Source organism: Oryctolagus cuniculus, chromosome 7, assembly GCF_051225735.1.
Source record: "Oryctolagus cuniculus isolate XC-2025 breed Fujian yellow rabbit chromosome 7, ASM5122573v1, whole genome shotgun sequence".
Classification (NCBI taxonomy): Eukaryota; Metazoa; Chordata; class Mammalia; order Lagomorpha; family Leporidae; genus Oryctolagus; species Oryctolagus cuniculus.
The window spans coordinates 150,634,900-150,650,758 of NC_142873.1; the positions used below are offsets into that span (position 1 = coordinate 150,634,900).

Genomic DNA, 15,859 nt, shown 5'->3' on the forward strand with positions numbered 1-15,859 from the left:
AGCTGTAGGGTAACAGATGTAAATGGAAGTATGTATGCGTATTACTGTTTATTCGTTATCAGGAAAAATAGTCATTTTCTGATAATAGTTCCTGGAGATGAGTTCCTGAGATGCCACACAAATCCATAGTATTGCTTTTTAATAGAAAAGATTTAGGTAGCTGGCAGCTTTTTTCTTTGGCATACTTCCTAAGTAACAGATCAGTTCTTTTCACCATACCACAGAGAATTATGTAAGGAAGTGTATACTCTTGGTTCAGGCAGCCTCAACAGGGCTTACTTTATAGAAGCAGAGGAGGAGAGACGTGGGGTGAAGTGGCACTGCTGAGCAGGAGGGAGTTGAGTTTGGGTTTTGCCTGGTACAGGGGAAAGTGTTGGAAAAGAGTTTGGGGTTTCGTATCCATAGCAGAGGTGGGCCAATTTGGTTTGTATCACTATGGAATTGATGATTGATTGGCATTTTGGGTGGGATAACCAGTTAGGGAAAATTGTCTTATAAATAAAACTTCTGTTAGAAATCTTTGGGCTCTAAATGCCCTTCAGATTCCCCCTGTAACAATTAGAAAACAACAGGAAGACCACCATTTCCAGATGGCCTCTGTGGAGTTGATTCTTTCTTTCTTTCTTTTTTTAATAGAAAACTTTTATTTAGTAAATAGAAATTTCCAAAGTACAACTTTTGGATTATAGTGGTTCTTCCCCCATAATAACCCTCCCACCCGCAAACCATCCCATCTCCTGCTCCCTCTCCCATCCCATTCATTAAGATTCATTTTTAATTATCTTTATATACAGAAGATAAACTCTATAATAACTAAAGACTTCAGTTTGCACCCACACAGACACACAAAATATAAAGTACTGTTTGAAGACAAGTTTTACCGTGAATTCTCATAGTACAACACATTAAGGACAGAGGTCCTACATGGGGAGCAAGTGCACAGTGATTCCTGTTGTTGATTTAACAATTGACACTCGTGTTTATGACGTCAGTAATCACCCGAGGCTCTTATCATGAGCTGCCAAGGCTATGGAAGCCTCTTGAGTTCACCAACTCTGATCTTATTTAGACAAGGCCATATTCAAAGTGGAAGTTCTCTCCTCCCTTCAGAGAAAGGTACCTCCTTCTTTGATGGCCCCTTCTTTCCACCAGGATCTCACTCACAGAGATCTTTCATTTAGGTCATTTTCTGCCACAGTGTCTTGGATTTCCATGCCTGAGATATTCTCATGGGCTTTTTAGCCAGAGCTGAATGCCCTAAAGGCTGACTCTGAGGCCAGAGTGCTGTTTAGGGTATTTGTCAGTCTATGAGTCTGCTGTGTATCCTGCTTCCCATGTTGGACAATTCTCTCCTTTTTAATTCTATCAATTATTATTAACAGACACTGGTCTTATTTATGTGATCCCTTTGACACTTAATCTTATCTTTATGATCAGTTATAAACTTAAGCTGGTCACATTAATTAGTAAGATGGCATTGGTACCTGCCAATTTAATGGGATTTGGAGTCCCATGGCAAGTTTTTAGCTTTACCCTTAGAGAAGTCCAAGGGAGTGTGTGCTGAACTCCTCTCTCTCTCATTTCCACTCTTATTTCTAACAGGGCTCAGTTTTCAGTTGGATCTAAACAGGAGGTGATTCCTTTTCTTATCTGAGAATCTCAGACCAAACCTCCATTTCAGAGGATCTCTTCAACCTAGTTCCTGAGAGATTCAAGATGCATCAAAGAGGACATAGATACTTGCAGAAGTGAGAGTGATACAGTAAATAATAAACATCATTGATATACAGAGAATACATTTTTAAAGGAAAATCATCACTGTTGAGACATGCTTGGTTTGTTGTGCTTAAGGCTTCAAGAAAGCACAAATTTTTTTTTCTCCCATTGATGTTTGCTTTGTCCAGATAGAATTAAATAAAAGTTAGAATTAATTAACCTTGAGACTACTGAATTCAGTTTCTCTTTTCTCCCATATAGCATTACTCATCAGTGGCTACCTTTCTTATCACTTGTTTCTTTCATTTTTTTTTAAAGATTTATTTATTTATTTTTTATCTGAGAGAGAGAAAGAGAGTGAGTTCTTCCATCTGCTACTTCACTTCCCAAATGGCCTTTACGGCTGGGGCTGTGCCAGAAGTCCAGAGCTGCTTCTGGATATCTCCTATGGGTGCAGGGGCCATCTTCCTCTGTTTTTCCACGTGCATCAGCAGGGAGCTGGATTGAAAGTGAGGATGCTGGCATCCCAGGCAGAGGCTTAATCTGCTGCTCTACAATGCCCACCCCTACTTGTTTTCTTTCTTCCTTGGGTCTTACTTTTTTGAAAAAGGGAAATTGACGTTGGGTGATGTTTTCTTTGTTGTTTCAAAATTCCACTGGCAAATATTAACTGTTTGTAATGATTGGTGCTTAAATATTGCAAAGAAAGAATTAACTGTTACATTTGTAGGCTATTTGGAGGTAATTGCTTATAAGAAGAAAACATCCCATTTAGTAATTCAGAATCTTAGGTATATTTTCTATGTGAAATAAAGTTATCTGAATTGAGGTCAAGCAAATAAGATTTTAAAAGGTAAATACTCTCTTTGTTCTGAGATATATAATGTGTTTACTGCAAAAGGATGTGTTTGTTGGGACTACTTTTGTTTAGAAGATTGTTAACTGTGTTTGGAGAGCCAGTGCTCTTTTTGAGTCTTTGCAAATCAGAAATGACATGCTCTGGTTGGGTTTTGGAAGCCACATCTTCCTGGTACTGTTAGTTTTTGGCTTTTCAAGGATTTAGTTATATTAATAAGGATGTTCTGTTCTTCTTGCATTTCATGGCCTGAAGAACTTAAAAAAATTCTTTTTCTTCAAAGGTAAAAACAAAAACCAATAAGTCATTTTAAATGCAAAACACTCTTGGCTTTAGAAATATGTGAACTATTTTTACACCAATGTTTGAAAATCCCAGGGTAATTAGAAACTGAAAGAACAGAAAGTACACCCAGAATTAAAACAGATCACTTACTATGATTCAGATTCTGGCTCATGTTGTTTATTTCATGTCATTGAAATTTGTGTAGTTGTGGTTTAATGTTACTTATGTTCCTGTCCTTATTTCCCTTTTCAGTTTCACAATAGTGATCACGTGTCAGTGAGAAAGACCAGGGAATGGATGTTTGAAAGTGTTCATAAGACAAAAACATTTTGCAATTTGTTGATATATAATTTTGGTTCACATAATATTCACAGATGTTGAATAATATGTCATATTCCGAGCAGTTGGATTTAGCATAAACAAATCAGAATCCTCATAAAAATTAACAATGTGTCATTAAAGAATCTCTTACCTGTGGCAAGCATTGAAACTGTGTATTTTCTTCTTGTAATTGGTTCATTTTGCAAAAAAAGATTTTTTTGAAGGGACAGCCATTATTATCCTGGAATGTTTCTTTATTGAATGTTGTGGTCTTATATTCTAGGTTGCGATATGTTTGTGTTGCTATAGACACTTTCTTAGATTTGGAAAGTAAAATAAATGAAGTCTTAGCTCTTGTCTCTGGGGCAGATCTGGTATGTCAGAGTTCACTGGATATGAGTAAAAGTCAGATCAAATATCTGTATGGTGTGAATACCAGAACTCTTACTTTTTTTTTTTTAACCCCAGAGCTTGATGTTTGATGTAAGTTAGGCAGCTTTATCTGGTATCTTGTTAATAAACAGCTATAGAATAGTCGTAATTGTACTTATTTGGGGTCAGCAAAACTAGGATTCAGTTTCAGCTTTACAGTGAATTTTCCTCAGACTTCAGCTTTCTTATTTGCAAAATGGACAAAATAGGCTCAAATGACATAATGCAGCATCTATTTCCTACAGGTGTGAGGGTTAAATTACCTTAACTGGCGTGTGTTAGGTTCTTGAAAGTTTGTGTAGCAGTGAGAAAACCTGCCTTTCCCCTTTCCCAAGCTATTTTTAATCTATAAATGAAACATTCCCTAAGGTTGCTTGTTTCCTGGACTCTGATCTCATGATCTGAGAGCACACCTCTTGTGCCTGACAAAATCCTTAGGGCTTTCTTTCCTCTGAATCACATAATCCTGGGGGAAGCACTGTGTATTAGAACTTTGTGTGAAGGTGGAAATGTTCTGTATCCTCACTGTTCACTACTGTAGCTGTGAGGCACATGTGACTGTTGAGCATGTCAAATGTGTGTAATGCAGATCCAGAGCTCTATTCAAGTAGTCAGATGGTTAGTGGCTGCCGTGCTGGACAGGTCAGCTCCACGGCTTCCGTCTCCTAATTCTGAGCGAGACCGTTATTGTGTAACATTTGCCATGTGAAGGGAAATACAGGAAAGATTTAGCATAGAATAACCTTCATTAGAAGTTGTTGCGAATCAGCAGAATACCAGATTGATATTCAAGTGATATCTTTTTAGGGAGACTCTTCACTGCTTTCTCTTCCCCTCCACTGCACCTTTTTTCCTAAGATTTATTTAGTTAGTTGAAAGGCAGAGTGACAGAGAGAGTGAGAGACAGAAAGAGCTCCCATTTACTGATTTACTTCCCCAAGTGGCTACAACAGCCAGGGCAGGGCCAGGCTGAAGCCAGGAGCCGGAAACTCTAATTGTTCTTCCAGGTGGTAGCAAGGACCCAACTACTTGGGTCATCATCCATGGCTTTCCCAGGCACATTAGCAGGAAGCTGGGTTGGAAGTGGAGCAGCTGGAACTCAGTCGGCACTATGGTATGTTCTGACATCATTGTAAACAGCAGCTTAGCCCACTGCACCACAGTGCCAACCCTTGCTTGTACCTTTCTAACTTGTCAAAGAATCATAGCACTATCATTAGACTTTTCAAAGATAGAATAAAAAAGAAGTCTTAATTGTAGGTCTTCTATTGATTTTCCTAATAGGCTACACTACAGACTATACAGAGCTAGGAATTTCAGAAGCATATTTTTTATTTTTTTTGCTTTGCAAATTAATTAGTACTCAATGGGAAAAGCTAATGTAATTTAATAGGATTTTTCTGGTTGCTGAAAATGAATAGGTAGATTTTCAAGGAATTTCTAATTGTGTAATTTGTTAGTGATATCTTTGTCTTTTGATGCTTTCAGTGAGCAAAGCCATGAAAAATTATAATTATCAGCATCTTCCAAAAGCATCTATTACCAGTGTTACTGGCCAGGAATCTTGGCAGTATGAATTACTGCATTTTTAGAAGAATTTAGAAGGATTTCCAAGAGGAAACACTTTCCTTCTGGCTTCTGGAGTGTTTCTGAGAAAGTAAGCAACCACGAGTACCTTACAGCCTGTTTTAAATGTATTCTCTGTGGATCTGCCTAAATACTACCTCAAATAAGAGCTGTTACCTTCCTCTGCAATTTTCCTGGCGTACTGATAAACCATTTGTGTTAGTCAGTCTTTCATAACTATCACAAAGTACCCGAAACACGCTCCTTTGGAAGAAAAAAGATTTATTTAGTTCACAATTTTGAAGGTCCATAGTCAGAACAGCACGGCTCAGGCCTAGGCTCAGTTTCTTGCAAGTGGCCCATGGAGAGAGAGATGGAAAACAGAGTCAATGGGAAGAGCTAGGGTTACTCCTTTTTTTTTTTCTTAAGATTTATTTATTTATTCGAAAGACAGAGTTACACAGAGAGAGGAGAGGCAGAGAGAGAGAGAGAGGTCTTCCATCCGCTCGCTCACTCTCCAGATGGCCGCAACGGCCAGAGCTGCACCGATCCAAAGCCAGGAGCCAGGAGCTTCTTCCAGGTCTCCCAAATGGGTGCAGGGGCCCAAGGTCTTGGGCCATCTTCTACTGCTTTCCCAGGCCATAGCAGAGAGCTGGATTGGAAGTGGAGCAGCCGGGTCCTGAGCTGGTGCCCATATGGGATGCCGGCACTTCAGGCTAAGGCATTAACCTGCTGTGCCACAGCACCAGCCCTGAGGGTTGCTCCTTTTATAACACTTTCTTTTTTTTTTTAATTTATTTATTTATTTTGTTTAAGGTATACAAATTGCATTATATACATAGATTCAGTAACATAGTGATACTTTCCACCCTCCTCTCTCTCTTGCCTGCTCCCACCCCTCTTCCTCCTCCCTCTCCTATTCCAATTCTTATTTTTTTAACTTTTATTTAGTAAATATAAATTTCCAAAGTACAGTTTATGGATTACAATGGCTTCCCCCTCCCCATAACTTCCCTCCCACTCGCACCCCTCCCATCTCCTGCTCCCTCTCCCATTCCATTCACATCAAGATTCATTTTCAATTATCTTTATATATACAAGATTGATTTAGTATATATTAAGTAAAGATTTCATCAGTTTGTACCCACACAGAATATAAAGTATAAAATACTGTTTCAGTACTAGTTACAGCATTAATTCACATTGGACAACACATTAAGGACAGAGATCTCACATGAGGAGTAAGTACACAGTGACTCCTGTTGTTGACTTAATAATTTGACATTCTTTGTTTATGGTGTCAGTAATCTCCCTAGGCTCTAGTCATGAGTTTCCAAGGCTATGGAAGCCTTTTGAGTTCGCCGACTTCGATCTTATTCAGACAAGGTCATAGTCAAAGTGGAAGTTCTTTCCTCCCTTCAGAGAAAGGTACCTCCTTCTTTGATGGCCCCGTCTTTCCACCAGGATCTCACTCACAGAGATCTTTCATTTAGTGTTGTTTGTATTTTGTTGTTGTTTGGTTGTTTTTTTGTTTTGTTTTGTTTTTTGTTTTTTTGCCAGAGTGTCTTGGCTTTCCAAGCCTAAAATTCTCTCATGGGCTTTTCAGCTGGATCCGCATGCCTTAAGGGCTGATTCTGAGGCCAGAGTGCTGTTTAGGACATCTGCCATTCTATGAATCTGCTGTGTATCCTGCTTCCCATGTTGGATCATTCTCTCCCTTTTTTATTCTATCAGTTAGTATTAGCAGACACTAGTCTTAACAACACTTTCAAAAGAATTCAAGGGGGTGCACAAAAACTAACTTCCAGAGCTCGCCCTACCTCTTAAGGATTTTTTTTTTAATTTTTTAAATCCGTGCATAGCTTTTTTTTTAAAAGATTTATTTATATATTTGAAAGTTGGAGTTACACAGAGAGAGAAGGAGAGGCAGAGAGAGAGAGAGAGAAAGGGAGAGCTTTTGTCACCAGTTGGCCACAACGGCCGAAGCCAGGAGCCAGGAGCTTCTTCCGGGTCTCCTATACAGGTACAGGGGCCCAAGGACTTGGGCCATCTTCTACTGCTTTCCCAGGCCATAGCACAGAGCTGGATCGGAAGTGGGGCAGCCGGGACTCAAAGCAGCACCCATATGGGATGACAGCACTGGCTTTACTCACAATGCCACAGCGCCAGTCCCACCTCTTAAGGATTTTACAACCACCCTAATAGGGCCGCCCTGGGGAGCAACTCTCCAATCAGTGGATCCTTAGGGGACAGTTACCACATCCAAGCCATAACACTATTGAAAATAAAAAGACTTAAAATACATTGAAATGAGGTTTAAGAGATAATTCTTTTGTTGTACATGGTTCTGTGTTCTTTGCTCAGCCCTTTTCACCATTTTTATCAGTGACTTATAAATGACACACGTGCCTGTCAAATTTTCTGATGGTCATGTAGTTTGACCATCATAGCCCCCCCCCATCTTTAAATCAGATATGATGGATTGAATTCAGCCAGATAATCCTCAAAGTAACAAAATATAGTATTCCCAGATTTGCTTCAAAACACAACTTAAGAGTGCATACAGAAGCAAAAGGGAAACCTTAATGCCAGCTTCTGTGTAAGAAAATTGAAGAATTTTCTAGTAGTATAACTTGGTACTAAACAGTAGTCAAATGTGGTTGACGAAAGGACTGTTAAAACTCTTGGTTTCGGCCGGCGCCGCGGCTCACTAGGCTAATCCTCCGCCTAGCGGCGCCGGCACACCGGGTTCTAGTCCCGGTCGGGGTGCCGGATTCTGTCCCGGTTGCCCCTCTTCCAGGCCAGCCCTCTGCTGTGGCCAGGGAGTGCAGTGGAGGATGGCCCAAGTGCTTGGGCCCTGCACCCTATGGGAGACCAGGAAAAGCACCTGGCTCCTGGCTCCTGCCATCGGATCAGCGCAGTGCGCCGGCCGCAGCGCGCTGGCCGCGGCGGCCATTGGAGGGTGAACCAACGGCAAAGGAAGACCTTTCTCACCTGTCTCTCTCTCTCACTGTCCACTCTGCCTGTCAAAAAAAAAAAAAAACCTCTTGGTTTCATAAGTGGAATCATAATTGACAATAGTAAGAGAAGTATATAGTCCTTTAATTAAGCAGCAGCTATTTTTAAAGGGAAGTACCAAGTACATTCTAGGCAGAACCAAGCTGGCTGTTTGTGTGTGGTTCTTCATTTGGAGAGACGTTGAGCAGTGGGACCAGATTGAGAGCAAGAGCAAGCTGGTCAGGGAGTTCAGAATCTTGGTTGGAAGGATGAGTTGACTTAGGAAGGTGGTGGTTGGCTTGGAATTGAAAAATAAACAGTGGTGTGAAAGTTGGCATTGATGTCAGTCTTCAGGAAACTTGGAAGTCTGGCACCTTTGGAGAAGATTTGTACTGGCTTTAGAGTAGACATTCATGAATTGATTGGAACCAGTATCCAGAAAGATGTATGCCCTCTCAGGACTCCATTTAACAATGAAAAGGAGCTGCGACATCAGTTGCCAAAGTTTTATAACCCCAAGGGCATATTGTAGAAGACATGCCAACTTCAGGTATGTGGTTCGACTCAGAGACCTGAACTGTCCTTCCATCCAGGAGAGTGTGATTTCTGTTAGTGAGTCTTCCTCACTTGAATGAAAAGGAAGGGATTTAAAAGGATTACAAATATTTTGGGAAAGCCTATGGTTTACTGCCATGCCCACCGATATTTCTTGTACCACTTTTAAATCTAATTCTGCTTTTGTAATTGAATGGTTAGGAAGGAGAATAAAAAAGATGCTCCATCTCTTTTTGTTTTAATTTCAAGCCATTATACCTTTTCTGTCTTCTTTTTTTAAAACGATTTATTTATTTATTTGAGAGGCAAAGTTACAGAGAGAAGGAGAGACAAAGAGAGAGATCTGTCATCCACTGGTTAACTCCCCAAATGGCCCCAACTGCCAGAGTTGGAATTGGGCCAATCAGGAGCCAGGAGCTTCTTCTGGGTCTCTCACATGGGTGCAGGGGCCCCAGCTCTTGGGCCATCTTCTGCTGCTTTCCCAGGCTATTAACAGAGAGCTGGATTGGAATTGGAGTGGTCTTGACCAGCACCCATATGGGACACCGGCGTCACAGTTTTTCTAAACCTGTAAATATTAGAATCTCTACTGACATGTGTGTTGCTGTATTTTGAAGAGTACAAAACAAATTTCTGATAGCCTATCCTTGTAAAAGTCTTAGTGCAGTAAAATTGAGCAAAAGTAGGTCTTTAAGATGGTATGCCAAGGACCTAGAAGCATATGAACAAGTTTCAGTTAATTTGGAGAGAAAGAGAAAATTAGAGTGTAGGTAGAATGATATGAATTTTATGAAGTAACATGTAGAACATTTTTTCTTAGAAGGAGTCAGTTCTGGTTGAGGGATGTGTCACTCATTAGTATAGATGATGAAAGTCACTGCCGCCTCCCGTCAGCCTTTGTAGAGAACTAGTGCTTTGCTGACAGGTCAGACTCCATTTCATGAGATGCAGTGTGTATAACAGACCCAGGATCTGACTGTGTAGATTACAGACGGGGGACTCAGCAGATTATTTAACCTCCTGAAGCCCTCATTTTCTTTTTTTTCTTTTTTTCCTTTTTTTTTTATCTTTTATTTAATGAATATAAATTTCCAAAGTACGACTCATGGGTTACAATGGCTTCCCCCCCCCCATACCGTCCCTCCCACCCACAACCCTCCCCTTTCCCACTCCCTCTCCCCTTCCATTCACATCAAGATTCATTTTCGATTATCTTAATATACAGAAGATCAGCTTAGTATACCTTAAGTAAGGATTTCAACAGTTTGTGAAGCCCTCATTTTCCACATACATCTATTAGGATGCTCAAATCCATCTTTGTGTCAGAGGCCTGTTGTGGGGATGTATTGTAATCTAGTTAAAGTGTTTGGGGGAGTGTCTTGTAGCTGATTACTACCTGAAACATCACTGTTGTGACTTAGTGTTCTTGTTTAAACATATTTCTCCCTAACTTCAAAGTAGAAACCTTAGTGTTTAAAAATTATTGCACGTCAATATAAACACGTTCTGATTTTTTTTTTCTTATTTGACAGGTAGAGTTAGACAGTGAGAGAGAGACAGAGAGAAAGGTCTTCCTTCTGTTGGTTCACCCCCCAAATAGCTGCCACAGCCAGAACTACACCTATCCGAAGCCAGGAGCCAGGTGCTTCCTCCTGGTCTCCCAAGTGGGTGCAGACGCCCAATCACTTGGGCCGTCCTCCACTGCACTCCCGGGCCACAGCAGAGAGCTGGACTGGAAGAGGAGCAACCGGGACTAGAACCCGACGCTCATGGGATTCCGGCACTGCAGGCGGAGGATTAACCTAGTGAGCCATGGTGCTGGCCCATGTTTTGATTTTTACTAGCTCAGCTGTATATTAATATTGGGAGCATAGTTAGAAAAACTGCTTCAGAATCACCAAAAAAACTGTTACAATATGCATAAACCTTCTTGAATTAGATGTCTGCTCTTTTGGGTTAGATGTCTGCTATTTTGGTTAAGCTGGTTAAAAGTCCCATCAGAATAGTTGGAAAATAGTGATAAGAAAAGGCTTCAAGTATAAGTTTTTTAAAACTGTTAGAAAACTTTGTCCCTAACTTGTTTTCTTATTTTACCTCAATTGATAGATATGTTTTCTGTTTTCTCCTCACCAATGCTAACACCATGACTCTTCAAGGTGTTATCTGAGTGCTCTGACATAATTTGGTGATAATATGACTGAAGTAGATTCTCATCTGTGTCTGATGCTCTCCTTGTCTTGGCTGCCCTTTAGACTTGATGGAAAAGGATCTAGAGTATTAATCTTGGTATCCACTATGTCTGAAACCTAGTAACGCTCAGTAAAGTGAGCAGATAAATGACTATCCTCTCCTTGATTGTTGTGGCTCCTGATAAATTGTTATAAAAATGCATAATTTTATTTCTGAAATGTGTTTACAACTCACATATATTGATATATAATAGATTTTATCTGCTACATAGTCAAGAGAAGTCCAGTCCAGTAATGGAAGGCTGACTACGTCAGTGTTCTGTTCAGAGCTGATGTAAACTGTGTCAGTGAAGATAACTAAGAGCCTGTTGCTGGAGTTGTGACCAGTCCAGGTGCCTTTGTTAGCAGCTTTGCCTCTTGTGCTTTCTCTTCATTGCCATCAACTATTCCCCATGCCTTTCTGTTGGGTTCCCCCATTCACTCCTTCTCCCGCTGTAGCCTGTCTGTCTGTCGTTTTCCTTGACATAGCTCCTTAGGGCTTTCCTTACTCTGAAGCATGAAGGTTGAATGGAAATGAGCCTTTGACATTAGATGGCAGTTCTCCCACTTCAGCACAAAATGAAAAATTACTTAAGCCATCTATATAAGGTGCTAAAGAGTAGAATGGACGAGGCCTGAATAGGTCCAGATACCACGCTTGGCTTATTCAGAGTAGCAACACTCACAGCTGGCATCAGGAGGCAACCCAGGAGGTTTTGGAGCTTGACCACATTTTGATATTGTTACTATAATTCTCCAATTTAGAACTCTAAATAGCCTCTGACATCCTGATAAGTTGAAAAGACCATTTTCTTTCTATAAAGATTATCCCTGTTCAACATGGAGAGTAGATCGTAAAAAGCAACTTAATGCCAAATCAAACTGTAGGCATCAGTGAGAGTCCAGGATAGGAGTTGGTCTTCCCAACTGTTGTTGTGCCACCAAGTAGATATTTCCTTTGAAACTGATAAACTTGTGGCTACTATTGGAAGATTTGCCACTGAATTAATTTATTTTCAATTAAATGTGATTCAATTCTTTGATTCTGTGTGTGCTTGAATTCTCAACTGAGAATTTTCATTCTGATATTCCTTTCTTCTCCTATTATTACGAAGTAGAAAGATATTTTTGTTGAGCTGCATGCTAAGTCCGACCCCTTCCTACTGATCTGTAAGCTTTTCCATTGGCTTTCTTTCTGTTTCCTGCTGCTTTCTTGCTTCATTATTGAAGGGAGGATTCAGACCCATCCAGGTAACAAACTACTGGTTCTGCATGGCCTCTTTATTACCCTATCCTCTTGTTATTACAGTGCAATTGATTGATTGCTGATGACTAGATCCATTCATTTTGGAAATTTACAATTTCTATATTGCTTCAAGGCTTTAAAGCCTGCAGTGAGAACCATAAATAACTATAGGTACTGGTTGCCATTTGAGAGATTTGAGCTCTGCTCATTCTAAACTGTTGTTAGGTTTGTCTAGATTCTCCACTTTCATTGCACACTGTTCAAGAAAGCAAAAGTGGGTTCTGTTTAATATGGAGTTGTGCCACCTTTTCGGCGGGGGGAGGCTGAGTCCAGCATGTGACCACCCTGCAGGTGGTTTAATTTGATTTGACCTTGATGGCCTATGATGGAAATTGTTATATTCAGTGAGATTCCTTCTTCTTTTAAATATTTTGCTAATGACTTCAGTGGTGGTTTCTTAGAGAACTATTTTTAATTTTTAACAGGTTGATAATGAACCACCAATTTTTAATGAAAAAGTTGATGCTTTTATACAGTAAAATAACTTTTACAGATATATCCACTACCCCTTTTGTTGTGTCTTATTATACATTGTAAAATGAATAATTAAGGTACAGGACTTTTTATTTTAAAGCATCTGAGGCTTAAAAGTTGAGACAGCCCTTTTATTTTCAGATGAGTGACATTATTGATCGAACTGGACCCAAGGTGAAGTACTTTTTATGAGCCTACCCACAGACAATTTTGTTCTTTTTTCTTGTATGTATATATTTCTAAATAAGGTTGATCAGATGCTTATTAGTGGTAAAAAGATTAAGTTCAAGACAGCAGAGTTTTTATGTTCGTCTTTATTAAATTTTTGTTTCTCTTCCTTTCCCAGTTTTTCCAGAGGCCTCAGATACAGCCTCCTAGAGCTACCATCCCGAATAGTAGTCCTTCCATTCGTCCTGGTGCGCAGACACCCACCGCAGTGTATCAAGCCAATCAGCACATCATGATGGTTAACCATCTGCCCATGCCGTACACAGTTCCCCAGGGTCCTCAGTACTGTATCCCACAGGTAGAGTATCTCTTCAGACTGGGTTATCCAGGAACAGAGTGGGGATTAACTCAGATTCTCATAATTTTTTTTTCATCATCAAAATATTTATTAAAACCAAAGCAGGAGAGAACAGAGCTGTTAGGAAACAAGTCAAAGTGCAGATGGAGGGTGGGACGGAGCAGCCAGCTGACCACACGAGGGGCCCATGCAGTCTGGGCCCAAGAGGCCCCTCACTCGCCCCTCCTGCCCCCCCCTCAGTGAAGATCCCTCACTCCCCTCTCCCTGCTCACGGCCAACCTGGGGGACAGCTGGGGACCTGCAGTGACTCTCTGGGGAGGAACCACCCCCTCCATCACTCACGGCTGGCTGGCTGTCAGTCTATCTCCTTCCCTCCTTTTCCCAATAAATAAATCGCTCAGGCCTCAGCTCCTTCCGGGCGGGGTGAGAACAGCTCAGGGCCCCATCTCTGCTCAGGGACAGGGAGTCAGCTCTGCAGGCCTTCCTCCCTCCTACCCTTTGCTCATTCCCAGGCTACCCAGGAGGCCTTGATAAATAAATAACGCTCCATTAAAGCTTCGGTCAGGAAACCCTTAAGACAGAAGTGCTCACTGTCCTGTACCCTCACAGCCAAGGGCTCCCACCTGGCCCGCTCAGCACACAGGATGCTGGGGGCAGGGGGCTGCCCTGGGCCTCGTGGGGCCCCTGGAGCAAGGAGATGAAAGTGCAGTTTAAGCCTCCTCACACGCAGACACAGACGCACGCCACACACGGGGACACACTGGGGTGTGTCTGCAGTGCTCGCACAGATGTGTTCACCTTCATTCCCTGGTCCACACACACATTCTCACTGGATTTTTGGTGATGTGGAATTCTTTTTTTTTTTTTTTTTTTGCACAGGCAGAGTGGACAGTGAGAGAGAGAGACAGAGAGAAAGGTCTTCCTTTTGCCGTTGGTTCACTCTCCAATGGCCGCCGCGGCCGGCGCACCGCGCTGATCCGATGGCAGGAGCCAGGAGCCAGGTGCTTTTCCTGGTCTCCCATGGGGTTCAGGGCCCAAGCACCTGGGCCATCCTCCACTGCCCTCCCTGGCCACAGCAGAGAGCTGGCCTGGAAGAGGGGCAACCGGGACAGAATCCGGCGCCCCGACCGGGACTAGAACCCGGTGTGCCGGCGCCGCTAGGCGGAGGATTAGCCTAGTGAGCCGTGGTGCCGGCCGATGTGGAATTCTTTCGTCAGTTGTTAGTCCAGCTGTTTTGTCATTTCCCATAATATTGTAAGGAGATAATTTTCCACCAAAATGGTGGAAAAATTGTTTTTAATCTCATAGCTTTTCCCCATCCCTTCCCTAAAACCAACTGCTCTAAAGTGACTCATTAATTAGGCTGTTACTCTGATGTTGTTTAAAGTTATTGAAAGCTACCAGCCTGAAACCATTTTACAGTGAGCTGCTGCCTGGCTGGGCAGCAGACTGCTGGACGGCTTTGTTTGAGGAACAACTTTCTCTTTATCCTCATTGCTTCTGGATGGCAAGCAGGCATCTTGACTGTGCTCAGCAGTTTGCCTTTACATTATTAAACGATTCTTTTGCACATACACAGAGAACCAAATTTTTCTGTAGTAAATTGTCTTCATTTTACCTATAAACGTCTGTACTTTCTCTTTTCTAGTACCGTCATAGTGGCCCTCCTTATGTGGGGCCCCCGCAGCAGTATCCAGTTCAGCCGCCGGGGCCAGGTCCTTTCTATCCTGGACCAGGACCTGGGGACTTCCCCAGTGCTTATGGTAAGTTGGAAAAGTCAAGCATTTTCTGCTGGCCTGTGATGTTTATTTCATTTTGATGTTTGGTGGGTCAGTTTGGTGGTAGGAAGAATTTTTAAATAAACACTGAAAACAGTTCTGTCTTGAAAGCTACTTTTTTAAGATAGTGTTTCAAGAAAAGAGTGCTATATAAACATTGAATCATGGTGCCTTCTGATAGAGATGGCAATTCTAATGGCAAGAACCTGTATGTCAGCATTCTGACATATTCTGCCAGCTCACTACTGCCTAGGTTTTTACTGAAGTCACACATTTGCCTCCCTTCCGTTATTTCTTTTCTCCAAGCATTTACCTTTCCTCTTCGAAATTTTGTTAATAATGATTTTTCCACTCTAATGTGATGTTTATTATTATTCAATCAATGTTATATCCCCAGCACCCAAAACAATGACCAACAGGCACTTAGAGAATATTCATAGAATGACTGACTATAACTCAATGAACCAATTTTTTTTATGGGGAAGTTTTAACAAATAATTCAAATGAAAATGCTTTGAAAAATTAAAAATATTTTTAATGTAGATAAAGATATAAGAGCTAATACTGAAATATGACGTAGTGAAATTATATTTTGCAACAAAATTTTACTGAATGCTACACTTGTTTAATTCCATAGAAAGTGAATTATAAATGATTAAAAAAATCAGTTGGTTGGCCGGCATCGTGGCTCACTAGGCTAATCCTCCACCTGTGGCATCGGCACCCCGGGTTCTAGTCCTGGTTGGGGCGCCAGATTCTGTCTCAGTTGCTCCTCTTCCAGTCCAGCTCTTTGCTGTGGCTCGGGAAGGCAGTGGAGGA

At 41.4% G+C, this 15,859-nt stretch overlaps 1 protein-coding gene across 50 annotated transcripts in view; it reads left to right on the forward strand.

Moving 5' to 3' along the window:
• EIF4G3 (eukaryotic translation initiation factor 4 gamma 3) overlaps window positions 1-15,859 on the forward strand; it is a 376,646-nt gene that overhangs the window by 177,281 nt on the left and 183,506 nt on the right. For 38 of the 50 annotated variants that reach the window (XM_089301376.1, XM_089301377.1, XM_089301388.1 and 35 more), the window contains 2 exons: window positions 13,083-13,262; window positions 14,911-15,025. In XM_089301376.1, coding sequence (XP_089157502.1) covers window positions 13,083-13,262; window positions 14,911-15,025 — 295 coding nt within the window. Of the gene's footprint in view, window positions 1-12,186; window positions 12,208-12,877; window positions 12,911-13,082; window positions 13,263-14,910; window positions 15,026-15,859 lie in introns of all 50 variants that reach the window. The other 12 variants (XM_089301378.1, XM_089301363.1, XM_070079133.2 and 9 more) reach the window with 2 other exon arrangements.